At 37.5% G+C, this 15279-nt stretch overlaps 1 protein-coding gene across 2 annotated transcripts in view; it reads right to left on the minus strand.

Annotated features, from left to right (window-relative positions):
• Positions 1-15279, minus strand: part of LOC137502358 (ATP-binding cassette sub-family C member 5-like) — a 43722-nt gene that overhangs the window by 13656 nt on the left and 14787 nt on the right. For both annotated transcript variants that reach the window (XR_011018738.1, XM_068229373.1), the window contains exons 2-3: positions 13322-13505; positions 6346-6538 (exon numbers count right to left, since the gene is read on the minus strand). Coding sequence is in view for 1 of the 2 variants with exons in the window: in XM_068229373.1 (XP_068085474.1) it covers positions 6346-6538; positions 13322-13505 (377 nt within the window). In the remaining variant the exon portion in view is untranslated. The remainder of the gene's footprint in view (positions 1-6345; positions 6539-13321; positions 13506-15279) is intronic.

The following is a 15279-nucleotide window of genomic DNA, read 5'->3' on the forward strand; positions in this document are numbered from 1 at the left end:
GATTAAAATCCCCAGAGCTTACATGCAACACATATCAAGCTGACTGACCTTTAATTATCCGCTTTATGTTTATGACCTTTTCCTTTGTACACTGGGACTACTATTGCAACTCCCAATTCATTTGGTATGCTCCTTCATGCGAACAGTAATCAAATAAGTACTTCAGATATGGTACTATTTCTTAACCCATTGCCCTAAATTTTATAAATTCCAGCTGTTCTTCTAGTTTTCAACTTTTGTATCTTTCTGTACATTCTTTGAATGTGCTACAGCTGAGGATATTTGAAAAGAATGATTTGTGTGACTTTTATAGACATTTTTCACATAAAAGGTTTCTCCAGTTACATAGTTTCACAGTAAGAATGTTGAGTATTTTCTGTTCCACATATGCCTGTGAATGACTCTTTTCTATTTTAAAAACAACCAAACCAAAACAGAGAAGCCAGTTGTCAGATCAAAATTTGAAATGTGCTCTTAAACTTAGTGTTTCTCAAACATTAACTCTGAAAACTGAAACACTAGTAATAAAAAGGACGAGGGGCTACTGTGTATCAATATCATGAGGTAAAATGTATGTTTTGAGTTTACAGATTATCCTTTGTACTATTTTTGTTGTAGAACTGTACTGTTTGTTACTATTAACACTCATTTTACAATGGATGATATTGTAAAACATAGTAAATCTTTTTTCCACTATCACTTTCAAAGATGCACCAAAAAACAAGTTCAGTTTGTATATCTAGAAATAAAGTTGTTGTATAACTCTTATTCTATTTCAGAACAAAGGTAGGTTACAATACAATAAAGTATGTGGAGAGAAATATGTACTACACATACCATATTGTACTATCTGCAGCCCTATCCCTACGAATGATGACGTGTTTCTCCTCGCCCCTCTTGACAGCACTTCACAGTTACTTTGTTTTGCTGCCCAGGCAGAGAGTGTGTGAAGAGCTGCCTAACATCACACATACATGCAGTTGGTTGATCCTGCCTTATACCATCTATCACTTTAGTTTCTGTATAGAGCTCATCTGGTTTTATCAGTATCACATTTAGTATATCTTCCTTCCAGTGGGTCCCATCATTTTCTGATTCAGCCATCCTTCCCAGATTATATTATTTACCATTTGTTGGTCATGCTTTCTGTCATTTAAATTACCTTCCGAGTTCATATTAGAAACAGTGTTGTTCTCCACATACTTATTATCTTATCAAGTAATTCTGCATCAGCTTCAACCCTTCCAGGTCTGTGCACCCCAAAACCATCATGTTGCCTGTTATCAACTCGTCGCACTATCTCTGCCTGGGCAGCAAAACGAAGTAACTGTGAGGTGCTGTCAAGAGGGGTGAGGGAAAACACAACACGTAGAATTTAATGTTTCTCATTCTTAACTTTTTTGTAGCTTACAAATTCTTCTTTCACCAGTAAGAATACTCCAACTCCTACCGTTCCTATCCTTAGTGATGGGCAGTCTGAGACAAGGGCTTGAGGTTTCTCGAGACTAGCGCAGGCATCGTTTTTCGCGAGACTTCCGAGAGATCTCGAGAGCATTGTCCCTGCATTGTGTAGCAAGCAGGGTTTCGTAGGCCTACAGGCAGACGGAGCTGAATGTTGTTTGTGATAAGTATGTGAATAGCCAACCATGGGTATTCTCCATTCCGTCAATACGTGTCAATGAGCGACTAGGGCGTTCATTTCTTTAATTTCTACCGAGGTCTATTTTGACACAGTATAACATGCTATAAAGGATATGTATTCTGGTACTGTATGCACCAGGAAGTACACGAATGAGTAGGCTAAGTACTGTGCACAAATTGACGGCTATTGTAGTGTACATCGTTAACACTCATAATCTATCAGACTCCGAGACTCCACATTATATCCATTTGTCCAGAGCTTGTGTTTGCCGACATTACGGTAATGAAGGAAATAATTCCTTATAATGTTATAGAGTATTTGAGTCATAATTAGGTACTTAACAACTTTAAGACAATGTCTTTGGCACACATGAAAACACACGCGCTACTTATGGTTTGCAACTTAAGCCGTGGATATGGGATTATTCTGAAGAGATGCCGCATAGCACAGCCTGCTGTGTTGTTATTCAAAAGAAGTAAAATACAGCAGCAGAAATACTTCTGGGATGATCCGGCACTAAAAAGCACATAATATCGCTGAAGAGGAATCGTCACAGAGAACACCTTCGACCCGGTCTGCATCACAAACTACCCTGTTGACAATAATTGCGATGTATCCAGTAGCATCATGCAAAACACGCTCTATACTCAGTTAATATTAGCCAAGCATGACCATGACCGAAGTTTGCTTCTAAAAGGCGAAGTGAGCTATGTTCGTTCGACCTTACTCTTTTATTGTAAATTGAAAATGTTAAGGATCCACCTTTTCAATACAATGACAATTTATTGATGTAAGTTAGATCACATGTCATTTATACAAGATTGGTGCTAGATTTGATGCTCATTACGTGTCATCATCAGCCAGTGAATCAATTGAGCAAATCACAAATCACAATTTTTATAATCGCTACTTCTTGCACTATCTTAATCACAGGTACAAGTGATTCCCCTCCCCACTCCATCTTTGTTTCTACTAATGGTGGAAAGATGTGGTAATACATCAACAATATCTACTTTGTTAAAATTATCACAGATATTAATTAATTCCTCCTCTAATTATTTAAAGCCTTCACTGGCAACAGTGCTGAATGGTCAGAAATCTTTGGCACACATGAAAACATGCGCTAGTTATGGTTTGCTTTGGCAAGAAGCGCTAGAATTAACTTTGCAAATGTGTTTTTAAAATGACTTATACCAGATTTATGTGCTAACAGTGCACAAGACATTTCACGGGAAGTTTATTTTAGACTTTGTTTGCTAATCTCCATTCAGTATGGACCAGAGATGAAATTTTTAATATTAAACTAAAATTCAGAACAGTGAATATAAACTATCACGAGAGAAGGGCTTAGTTCTGATGTATGGAAGAAATTCCAGCTTTTGGTAACTGCAGACAGTCAATAAAGCAAGCAAGGTCATTCTCCCTAGTCAGCATACTTCACATTGAACATGCCCTGTCGAACGAAATGGAGCAAACTCGGGTATTTTAAATTACACGTTCCACTCGTGCATAATGGTAGTTGCATATGCAGCAAGACACACCTTGCTCCGTCTTGGTTACCCGTCTCAAGATTGAATAATGCACACCTCTAGTATCCAGGTGGTGTACATCCTATCTACAGTTATTCTCAAATTATGCAGGATTATTCAGCTAAGATGTCCACCTCAAATAACTCGTGAACTGAAATTCTGTTTTCAGTTTCGTTAATGGTATTAAGGGGCTCACAGTTGAACATGCAATACTTTTCCAGGCTTTTGACAAAATTTATCGGCACACACGTTTTGATATGAGAACGTTATTTCACTCAATAGCTACTTCTGATATACAGTGTGTCTGCAAACTTTCTCTGCAGCAAGTGCAGCAAGCTCGATCTATTAGTAGGAAAAGTTAGGTTGGCACCACTATCATCCACATTGAGGAGACGGTGCTGTATACGCTATGGGCTACAGTTATGTTGGGAGGTGGGATTCAACATTATTACAATTAAAACAGTAAATAAAATATACTGTACTCACCACTATGACAGTAAGTGCTGGAAGTGTTTTCTTCTTTCTTGAAGGCATAGTTCAACCCATTTACATTCATATGCGAACACTTTTACCAATGTTTCTTGTGTAATCGAATGCATATAATGAATTATCTCTGTCTTCAGGTCATCTAGTATCTTTGGGTTATTTCGATATACAAATGATTTAGCCACACCTCAAAGCAAATAGTTGGGTGGAGGTCACATTCAGGAAATGTGGGGGCCAATCCTTTTGAAATTATTCTGTCTCCAAAAAATTCATCTAAAAGTCCTAGAGACTGGTGTGCCATATGAACCATGGCATTGTCCTGTTGAAAAGATGAATGATTGATCATTTTCATTCAGCAGGGCAATAAATAGATAAATTATTTGGGAACAATAGACATCTGAAGTTACGGTTCGACTCCGCAACATGATGTCCAAAATGTCATCAAGCTTCCATTCCGTTAAAACTGTTGGCCTACCAGTTTGTGGCACATCATGAACTGAACATGTTGCACAAAATTTGCTAATTGTGCACAATGTCACAATATGGACACCTGGAACCAGGAAAACTCAAACGAAATTGCAACCTCACAATTTCCAGAACATTTCCAGCAAAACAGAAAACATTAAAAACACACTCTTCAGTAGTAAGCATTTTTACCACACTAAGCTTACACAAGAACTGGACAATAACACAACTTAAAGCATCAATGCACCAGAACTCACTGTCGGCAATACTATAACGGTCGACTCCAATATTCTACCCTATTCTACCTTTCCCCACTAACTCAACTCAAAGGTCAACACTGAACACGTGTGGATGATAGTGGTGCCAACCTAACTTTTCCAGTTAGTAAATCAAGCTTGCTGCACTTGCCGTGGAGTGAGTTTGCGGACAGATTCTACTATCGATCTTATGCTCGTAGTTCCTCGGACGTCGCACAGATCACAGTACAGAAGAATCCGTCTCAAGTTTCTCGCGAAAGTCTAGAGACCTATGACGTCAGTCTGGAGAGTCTCGAGTGAGAGCATTGCCCATCACTACCTATCCTGTAAGATACTCCAGTTCTGGGAACAAATTTTCCCATCCATAATATCACTTCTCAGTCATGATTCAATTCTTATTACTATATCTGGTAAACACATTCTTCATCCTCCTCCTTCTTTCGCCTTATCCAGCTCTTGCTGGGTCAGAGCATTTATGGCACTTCTCCAACTTCCTCTCTCCTTCCACCATTCCACCTTCCATCATTTTGTTGCAGTCCAGGTTTCTTCTCTTCCAGTCCTCTTTATTGAATTCATCCACCTTGTTCTTTTTTTTTTTTGCTAGGGGCTTTACATCACACCGACACAGATAGGTCTTATGGCGACGATGGGATAGGAAAGGCCTAGGAGTTGGAAGGAAGCAGCCGTGGCCTTAATTAAGGTACAGCCCCAGCATTTGCCTGGTGTGAAAATGGGAAACCACGGAAAACCATTTTCAGGGCTGCCGATAGTGGGATTCGAACCTACTATCTCCCGGATGCAAGCTCACAGCCGCGCGCCTCTACGCACACGGCCAACTCGCCCGGTCCACCTTGTTCTAGGCCTTCCTCTCTCTCTCTCTCTCTCTCTCTCTCTCCCTTGAATTAAATTACTTAATTCTATTCCTTTCCTTACATTACCTTTACAGTTTAACACTAACAACTTTGTGCTATCCTTAGCTGATTTCCAGTTTCTTGTACTGTCATCACTACTTCCTAGTCCACCCCCATTTCCCCGAATGTACCTCCCTATAACACTTCTAAATGGAACCTCCTATTTTATATGTACCACAGTGGTTCATACTGAAAAGTCATATGATCTGTCACAGGAGAGAAGATCTAGCAGTGTTTGCAAAAGAGGAAGGTGCCTAAAGGACTTGTAAGGAAAGTTCAGATGTTGTACAAGGACTGTAGTGGCTGCGTGCGTGTCAGAGAGACGTAAGGAAAGTCCAGATGTTGTACACGGACTGTAGCAGCTGTGTGTGTGTTAGAGAGGGGCACTCATCATGGTCTACTATCAAGAGTGGAGTCGCGTAGGGCAGTGCACTGCCCCCAAAGCTGTTTATCACAGTTATGGATGAAATAATGAAGAGCAATAAGGAAATATCAGGTGAATTCAACGCAGTTGCCTCTGCTATCATATTTGGGAAGAAACAGAAGATGAAGTAGAGACAAGACTAGATATACGGTAGGCCAAATTTTAGGAGTTCAACCTCGAGGTCAGCGAAACCTAGATGGTGGTCATGGCAGTAAACAGAGAAGGCCAACCAGCAAGCATCAAACTGAGTGAACTTGTAATTAACAGTAAATAGTATTTCAATAAATTCAGTGAATAGGAAAACATTCTATTTAGTTGTGTAGTAATTTTTGTTTTAAAGACAGATGGATGAGGTTAAGAACAGCATAAGTTAACTGGACAAGAACTATAACACAGTAAGGGATGAGATGGATAGAATGAGGCATGGAAAGAGTAAGATTATGGGGCAACCATATTTGCCTCAAGCTAGCTGCATCTGGATAAAGTGAAATTATAAAAGTTATGACAGCGAGGATGACAAATCATGTTTAAAACTGTGCACATTAGAAGTAGGTTCATTACACTAATTTGATGGTAATGGTCATGGTTTAATTCTGACTACTCTATAATGCTATAATGAGGTCTGTATTACCTTAGGATCCTTAAGAATGGCACGTGCAACATAAATTAGATGATGCTCAAGCTCTGATAATTTGTTTGCAAGATGTTCCATCTTGCTGTCAAGTTTACCAGGCAACTTTTTCACCACATCCCAGAGAGCAACTTTCTCTAGACCCTCTTGTAATTCGCTGTCAGTGTACTGTCCATCAGGATCCATATTCTGTCTGCAAACAAAAGGCAAAAGTTGTAAGAGAGGTCTTAAATTTAATCTGATGACCACAACTGTTCGAAGGAGGAAGTAATTAGGAATTTACAAGAAAATGCAGATACTTGCAAAGTTCATAAATTGGATCACTGTGTTATTGAATGTAAAACATAAAAATAAAAAGCATTATGTATACAACATTTTGTCCTAAAATAAATTAAGTACACACTGCTAATCAGACTTACACCAGTTTCAAAACAAACTGAGAACTCTACAAATTAAAAAAATGCAGTATTTGACACCATATAAATGGAGAAAGTTTCCAACAAATCACACAAACCACTGTTATTTTTAAAAGGTAAATAAATAAATAAATAAATTAACACATTAGAGAGCTTTTAAGTATTTGAGAAAAGGTGTCTTCAGCAACACCTACTTGGATAGGATTATTTGATCTTACATCTGTTACCAACTTTGCAGTTACATGTGTGTGTGTGTGTGTGTGTGTGCATGTGTGCGTGCATGCGTGCGTGTGTGTGTGTGTGTGTGTGTGTGTGTGAGAGAGAGAGAGAGAGAGAGTGTGTGTTTGTGTGTTTTATTTCCGTCCTTTTCTTTCCCTATATAATGCTCTAGAAGACAGATTTTTAAAATTTCCTTATGTGTGTGATGTCAGCAATGCATAGCTGTTTAAAAAAAAAAATAAAGCAGTTAACAAATGCATATTCTGTGTTATGTTTAAGTGATCTGGTGTGTTGTTTACCATTTTTGATATTGTCCATGTAGAATTTTGCATTTGAGTTTCAATCAATCAGTCAATCAATTACCACTGATCTGCATTTAAAGCAGCTACCTAAGTGGTGGATACCCTATCTGTTGTTTACCTAGACTTTTCTTAAATGATTGCAAAGAAATTGGAAATTTATTGAACATCTCCCTTGGTATGTTATTCCAATCTCTAACTCTCCTTCCTATAAATAAATATTTGCCCCAATTTGTCCTCTTGAATTCCAACTTTACCTTCATATTGTGGTCTTTCCTACTTTTAAAGACACCACTCAAACTTATTCGTCTACTGATGTCATTCCACGCCATCTGTCCACTGACAGCGCGGAACATACCACTTACAATGATTCATTGTAAATAGGATTTGATACGGGAAATGAAGCTGATTTCTTGCAAAACATACCACTTAGTCGAGCAGCTCGTCTCCTTTCTCCCAAGTCTTCCCAGCCAAATCTTGCAACGTTTTTGTAACGCTACTCTTTTGTCGGAAATCACCCAGAACAAATCAAGCTGCTTTTCTTTTCGATTTTTTCTAGTTCTTGAATCAAGTAATCTTGGTGAGGGTCCCATACACTGGAACCATACTCTAGTTGGGGCCTTACCAGAGACTTATATGTCTTCTCCTTTACATCCTTACTACAACCCCTAATTACCCTCACAATCATATTTATGTGATTACCCCAATGAAGATCTTTCCTTACAGTATATTAACACCTAGGTACTTACAATGATCCCCAAAAGGAACTTTCACCCCATCAACACAGTAATTAAAACTGAGAGGACTTTTCCTATTTGTGAAAGTCACAACCAGTGTTGCCAACTTATATTTTCAAGATCCGCTAAATACTACTAAAATCCGCTAAAATTCCACCAAGAAATCCGATCTCAAATATTATTATTATTATTATTATTATTATTATTATTATTATTATTATTATTATTATTATTATTAATTAATTAATTAAAATAATAATAATAATAATAATAATAATAATAATAATAATAATAATAATAATAATAATAATAATAATAATAATAATTTCAGATGTCATTCGAAAGAGAAGAGTTAAATTTTTTGGACATATTTCAAGCATGCCTGATGACAGACTTGCTAAGAAAATCTTTAACCACTTCAATAAGCCCAATAGGAAAGGCAACTCCTATGAAAAATGGTTTGTTAACATGAAGAAAGATTTGCAGGAAATGAACATCAAACATCAAGACATCCACAATAGAACCATCTTCAGAGAAAGTAACACACATTTAAGGGTTTCCTAGAGCCAGAAACAGCGACCAAGAAGAAACAACAATGGACGGCTGAAAGGAAAGAAGCAGCAAGCAGGTGGTTGAAGGAGTACTGGCGCCAAAGAAAATTTAAACCAAGAGGAGTTATTTATGTGGTCCACAGCTGGCCAAAATCAATAAAATAATAATAATAATAATAATAATAATAATAATAATAATAATAATAATAATAATAATAATAATAATAATAATTAATAATAATTAATAATAATAATAATAGCCAATCATAAATTTAGGGAGAAACCAAAAAAGACAACTGTTAGGAAGTGGTCGACAGAACGCAAGATGCAACACAGTGCATTCATGAAGAGATTTTGGGAGGATAAGAAGGCACAAACCATCAAACCAACTAACAAGTTCAAACGTGCTCTATGAATGGGCATAACGAAGAAAGAAGAAAGAATAATAATAATAATAATAATAATAATAATAATAATAATAATAATAATAATAATAATAATAAAAGTAAATGTCTGCACTCAGCTGATCTGTGAGTTTCACTGGGATTAACCTCCTGCCTGCGAGTCGGCGAGCTAAAACTTGTAGGCTTTTTAGTGCCGGGTACAAACTAGGTGAATCCCCTACCTTAAAGGCCATACTCAGAACAGGCCAATTCATTAAACAGTCTTCCTTCATAGCATAAATATAAATGCTACCCTCTCACAGTTTCATTATCTGTCATCACTCGTCACCTCCCCACACAGTACAAATTTATGATAGGGCTACTACGATCTCATAACATCAAATCAAATAACATGTTTTCCTCGTGTGACTGCTAGCTCCTGACAAGAAATACGGAATAGCTCAGAGACAGACTGGAGAACAAATTATAAAAAGTAAAATGGATAAAATGCTAAATTCCGCTATAATAAATCTAGAATTCCGCTAAAAAATCCACTGTCCGCTAAATGGTATATTTCTCCGCCGACAGTCTTCTAATTCCACCAAATTTAGCGGAAAATCTGCTAAGTTGGTAACACTGCTCACAACCTGACTTTTAACCCTGTTTATCATCATACCATTGCCTACTGTCCATCTCACAACATTATCGAGGTCATTTTGCAGTTGCTCGCAATCTTGTAATTTATTTATTACTCTGTACAGAATAACATCATCTGCAAAAAGCCTTATCTCTGATTCTACGTCTTTACACATATCATTGATATATATATATATATATATAAGAAAACATAAAGGTCCAATAATACTGCCTTGAGAAATTCCTCTCTTTATTATTACAGGGACCGATAAAGCTTCGCCTACTCTAATTCTCTGAGTTCTATTTTCTAGAAGAATAGCCACCCATTCAGTCATTCTTTTGTCAAGTCCAACTGCACTAATTTTTGCCAGTTGTCTCCCATAATCCACCCTGTCAAATGCCTTAGATAGGTCAATCGCAGTACAGTCCGTTTGACCTCCTGAATCCAGGATATCTGCTATATCTTGCTGGAATCCTACAAGTTAAGCTTCAGTGGAATAGCCTTTTCTAAACCCAAACTGCCTTCTGTCAAACCAGTTATTAATGTTGCAAACATGTCTAATATAATCAGAAAGAATGCTTTCCCAAAGCTTACATGCAATGCATGTCAAACTGACTGGCCTGTAAGTTTCAGCTTTATGTCTATCACCCTTTCCTTTATATACAGGGGCTACTATAGCAACTCTTCATTCATTTTGTATAGCTTCTTCATGCAAACAATAATCAAATAAGTACTTCAGATGTGTTACTATATCCCAACCCACTGTCTTTAGCATATCCCCTGAAACCTTATTAATTCCAGCTGCTTTTCTTGTTATCAACTTTTGTATCTTACTGTCAATTTCATTGTTGTCATAGGTACATTTTAATACTTCTTTAGTATTAGTCACCTCCTCTATCTGGACATTATCCTTGTAACCAACAATCTTTACATACTGCTGACTTAATACTTCTGCCTTTTGAAGATCCTTGCATACACACTTCCCTTGTTCATTAATGATTCATGGAATGTCCTTCTTGGAACCTGTTTCTGCCTTAAGGTACCTATACAAACTCTTCCATTTTTCACTAAAATTTGTATGACTGCCATTGTGACAAACAAGGCCGAGTGCAGGCAATAACGCCAATGAGAGATGATAACTGCGGTGCGTTTATGACAGTGTGGATGGGGCCAGTAGTGAACAAAACAATGGAACCGGTGAATTGTTGAGGCCTGAGAATGATCTGGAAGTAGGAACTACTAGAATCTTGCGAGACTTTATAAAGAGTGAAAATGGTGCACACAAGTCAGTCTGGAGTTGATCTCAAGTGAGTCAGCCCTAAGTGTGTCCATTGCAAGTGAAAGTAAGTAGTATGAGAGGGTTGCGGGTCCATGACGTGTCATTCATTGGGTAGTGAGTAGGTCAGGTGGCTCCGCAGAGTTCAACGGAGCTTGCTAGTTGTGAACTGTTTTGGAAGGACACTGTGGTGTTCGAAGCCATGTGGAGAACAGGTTTTTAGTGCACTATGATTCAAGTGTGTGTTAGAGTATGTTACAGTCATGAGTAAAAACTGTGTCGAGTGGAAAACTCAAATGCGAGTGAACTCGTAATTAACAGTACTTAGTAGTTCAATAAATTCAGCGGATAGTAAAACACGCTACCTATTTGTGTAGTAACTTTTTTTTTTTTTTTTACAGGACCCTAATAATAATCTGCCACAGTATACCATAAACTGGGGTGAAACTCTTAAAAAAAAAAAAGAAAAAAAAATCCATTCACTGCAGTTGGCAATGTAAATTTGAAATTTTTACTATTTAACTTTGATGATGTTACATCCACAAATTATGTTATATTTTGTTAAAAATTTCACCTATTATTTAAATTAAGTTGTTGGTCAGTTTCAGCTCACAAGGAGGGATGAATTGGATCACTAATTTATTTTGCATGTAAGGACAGAATCAATCCATCAATCTGTGAACTCTGTCAGAGTATTTACAACCATGTATATTCTATTACAGTCTTAATTTATAAAAATAGTTCAATACACTGAATTCTAACACTAGTGTTATACAAAACATTTGAATTATGAATGGTTTCCTAACAAATCTAAATTAGATGAGCGTATTCGGGAGATAGTGGGTTCGAACCCCACTGTCGGCAGCCCTGAAGATGGTTTTCCATGGTTTCCCACTTTCACACCAGGCAAATGCTGGGGCTGTACCTTAATTAAGGCCACAGCCTCTTCCTTCCCACTCCTAGCCCCTTCCTGTCCCATTGTCGCCATAAGACTTGTCTGTGTCGGTGCGACGTAAAGTAACTTGCAAAAATTAGATGAGCTCCAAGTGGTAAAAATAATATTGTCACCACTAAGGATGACTTATTCAATATCATAATAATTTATGGCATTAAATATATTATGTGCTAGCCCTGTCGCAGTCCCCTTCGGTACTTCCTGGAAGGGTTTAGCGAGTCAGATTGGGAAACTCCAAGCTGGCTTGGAGGGCATGGCTGGCCCTCTCCCTGTATTGTGCTTTCATTGGGTTTCCTTGTGGGCCTTGTAGAATGGGAAACAAGAAACTTCCGTCTCTAGTTGCACTGCTTTATCATCAGGATATGAAAGAGGAGGATAGACATTAAGAGTCAGGCAGTAGTGTAGTAGTTGGATTGGGGTGGCAGTAGTGCTGGCTGTCGTCATTGTCCCACTAGAGTCGGTGTCCGAGTATCGTCATGGACTGAGTGGATTACTGTGTTGTAGTTCAGACTACTGTGTGAATGGTGGACTTTCTCTGGAGTCGAGCCAAGGAAGAGTTGCCGTGTATTGTGGTGGCCAGTAGCTCTGTGATTGAGCCTGGGTACCAGCAGCTGTTGTGTATGAAGTGACTGAGCATGCAGGAGTGAAAGTGAAAGGTGGGTTGTCCATCAGAGTTATAGCTCATTGTAGGTAATACCAGTGAGCTGGAATACCTAGTGTGAGGAGGACAGAGACTTTGTTAATAGACAGCAATTAGCAGAGTGTGGTCATTCATGGTTGAATATAATAATTGTGTGTGTGTAAATCAGGTCATCCTAGAATTAAATTACATCAATAAAATAGACATTGTTTTATTTGTAACAGTATATGCCTTATGAGTAGAGTGGCCACATGTGTTAACTCGCATTTGGGAGCAGAGTGGATTTGAACCCCCCCGTTGGCTGTCCTGAGAATGGTTTACCATGGTTTTCCAGGCAAATGACGGGACAGTTCCTTATTCATACGCCACAGTTGATTCCTTCCACCTCCTTACCCAATTTCATTCACTGCCGTTCATTTCATCTTCATTGGCTCATCAAGTGAGGTTTGCAACAAGAAGGGCCGTAAAACATGCCATCTAATTTCATCTCACCCCATCCCTGACACCATATCAGGAAGTGGGACTAAGAGCTTCCTTGTGCGTTGTTTTAGGATTCCCTTTACGTTTTCCAGTAAGAGTGCTATTATATGTAAGATTTTATGTTCTTTTGAAAGCCAGATTGTTCATCAGATATCACATTCTCTGTTTCTGCAATTAGCCTATCGGTTAAAATTTTTTGAGTAAATTTTATAAATAATGTTCTCCAACATGATTCCACAATATGAGTTCAGATCATCTTTTTCCTTTTCCCCTTTGTACAAAATTTTCATTTTGTGAATTTGTCCATACAGTCACAAGGTTTTTGTAATTAAGGTATGTTACATTCTCCTTTTCTAGCTATCTGATGACAAAAGAAAACTCACCTGACAGATCCAGAGAACAACACAGGGTTGTAAGGTATTAGTGCAATACTGGCATGTAGTTTCTCAACAGGGACTCTTGAAACTTCTGTTCCTCCAATGTAGACAGAACCTTGAGACAGATCCACAAGACAGTACAATACATCCACGAGGGACTGATTGTGATGTCCTGTTAAGTGCAGAATACCTGGAAAGAAAATCACGTGTCTTTACTGCTGGAAAGCAAATAATATGCATAAACATAAAATTCTTTCTGGAATGTTTAAATAATTACTTATAATATATAAAGTATATATATAATTTTCATTTGTGAAAATAAATTCTTCATAAATGATCAAAAAATTAATGTAATATTACAGTTTAAATATCTTGGAGAAATCATCAAAATGCATGGATAAGTAGAACAAACAAAGTGAAAACGGCCCAATTACTTACCTGGTCAATGTATAATAAGAAATGCCTGTCAATAGACACTAAGATCCAACACTATAAAACCATAACTCTCCTGGAAGCCACTTACATTTGTGAAACCCTGTTCCAAATTGAAAACAAAAGAACTGATCAGCTCCTCAAAACTGAAAGAAGGATCATTAGAACTTGCATAAATAAAATATACCAGGTCAAAGCAGTCTGGAGAATCCTTAATGAAACTGTCTATAGAGAGATTGATCCAATCACCAACACAATGAAGAAAAGAATCTTGTATTTCTTTCACATGTTGCAACTGCCAGGAAACTCAATTTTACAACAATTAGTGATGAGAAATCTTGGAAAGAAGACAGGAGGACAATGGATCCACAAAATTCAGCAAGATCTCAAAAGTAGTTGGACTCTATAGCAGATACAAATTCGTATCATTTTGTTAAATACCACCTATTCAATACAATGAAAACATAATAAAAACTTACATATTTATTAAGTTGTTGGTATGGTAGATGTTTCGCTCCTTTTTCGTGAGCATCATCGGCCAATTATCATTTACTTAAGGTTATATAAGATCATGAATCTATTCTATTGGATTAAATTATGCTTGTAAAACTGGTTGACAAATCTTATAATATTTTACAAGTCATATAACAATAAAATTATGTCTTTAAATTAAAACATATTTGTCTAAAATCTATCTAAGTTTAACATTTTATTGACAAAACTCATCTGGTGAACATCATATGGCCTTCATTTAAACTGCAGTGGTACGTATAAGTTAGGAAATTTGTTTGGAAGGGTAATATGGAGAGGAGGGAGTGCAAAATAATCTGAATGCATGGTGTAAGAAGTTTGATGACTATGGAGTGAAATTGAACCCATCAAAAACAGTAGCATTAAAAATCAGCAGACATTATACAGAATGCAACATAAAAATACAGGACCACCAAGTTGAAGTAGTACACCAATTCAGTTATTTAGGAAGCGTAATCGCTAGTAATAACAGAGCCGAGAGAGAAATAACAAACAGAGTAACCAAAGGCTCTAACTTTTACAGCATCGTTAGACACCTACTATGGGATCAGAAAGTCCCACAAAGAACAAAAATGACCCTGTACAAGTCATATTTCATTCCTATCCTTACATATTCTCTGGAAACCTGCACACTAACATCAAAGGATTATAGTAGGATTCAAGCCTGTGAAATGAAATTTCTTAGAACTGCCCTCCACAAGACCCGACTTGATCATGTGAAAAATGATGAGATCCGATCTAACCTAGGTCTAAATGAATCGATGGAGGAAAGACTTAGGTCATCTAGACTTAAATGGTTTGGGCATGTTAAACGAATGAATAGCACAAGGTTACCATGTGCTTATTTGGAAAAGAGAATAACAGGTAGAAGACCAGCTGGAAGACCAAGAAGAAGATGGATGGACCAACTGAGGGAAGACGTGGAGAGAAGAGGATGGAATTGGGAATCTGTCTTGGACAACGATATGTTTTTGAATAGGCAACTTTGGAAGACGCTCGTT

Source organism: Anabrus simplex, chromosome 1 (genome assembly GCF_040414725.1).
Source record: "Anabrus simplex isolate iqAnaSimp1 chromosome 1, ASM4041472v1, whole genome shotgun sequence".
Taxonomy (NCBI): Eukaryota; Metazoa; Arthropoda; class Insecta; order Orthoptera; family Tettigoniidae; genus Anabrus; species Anabrus simplex.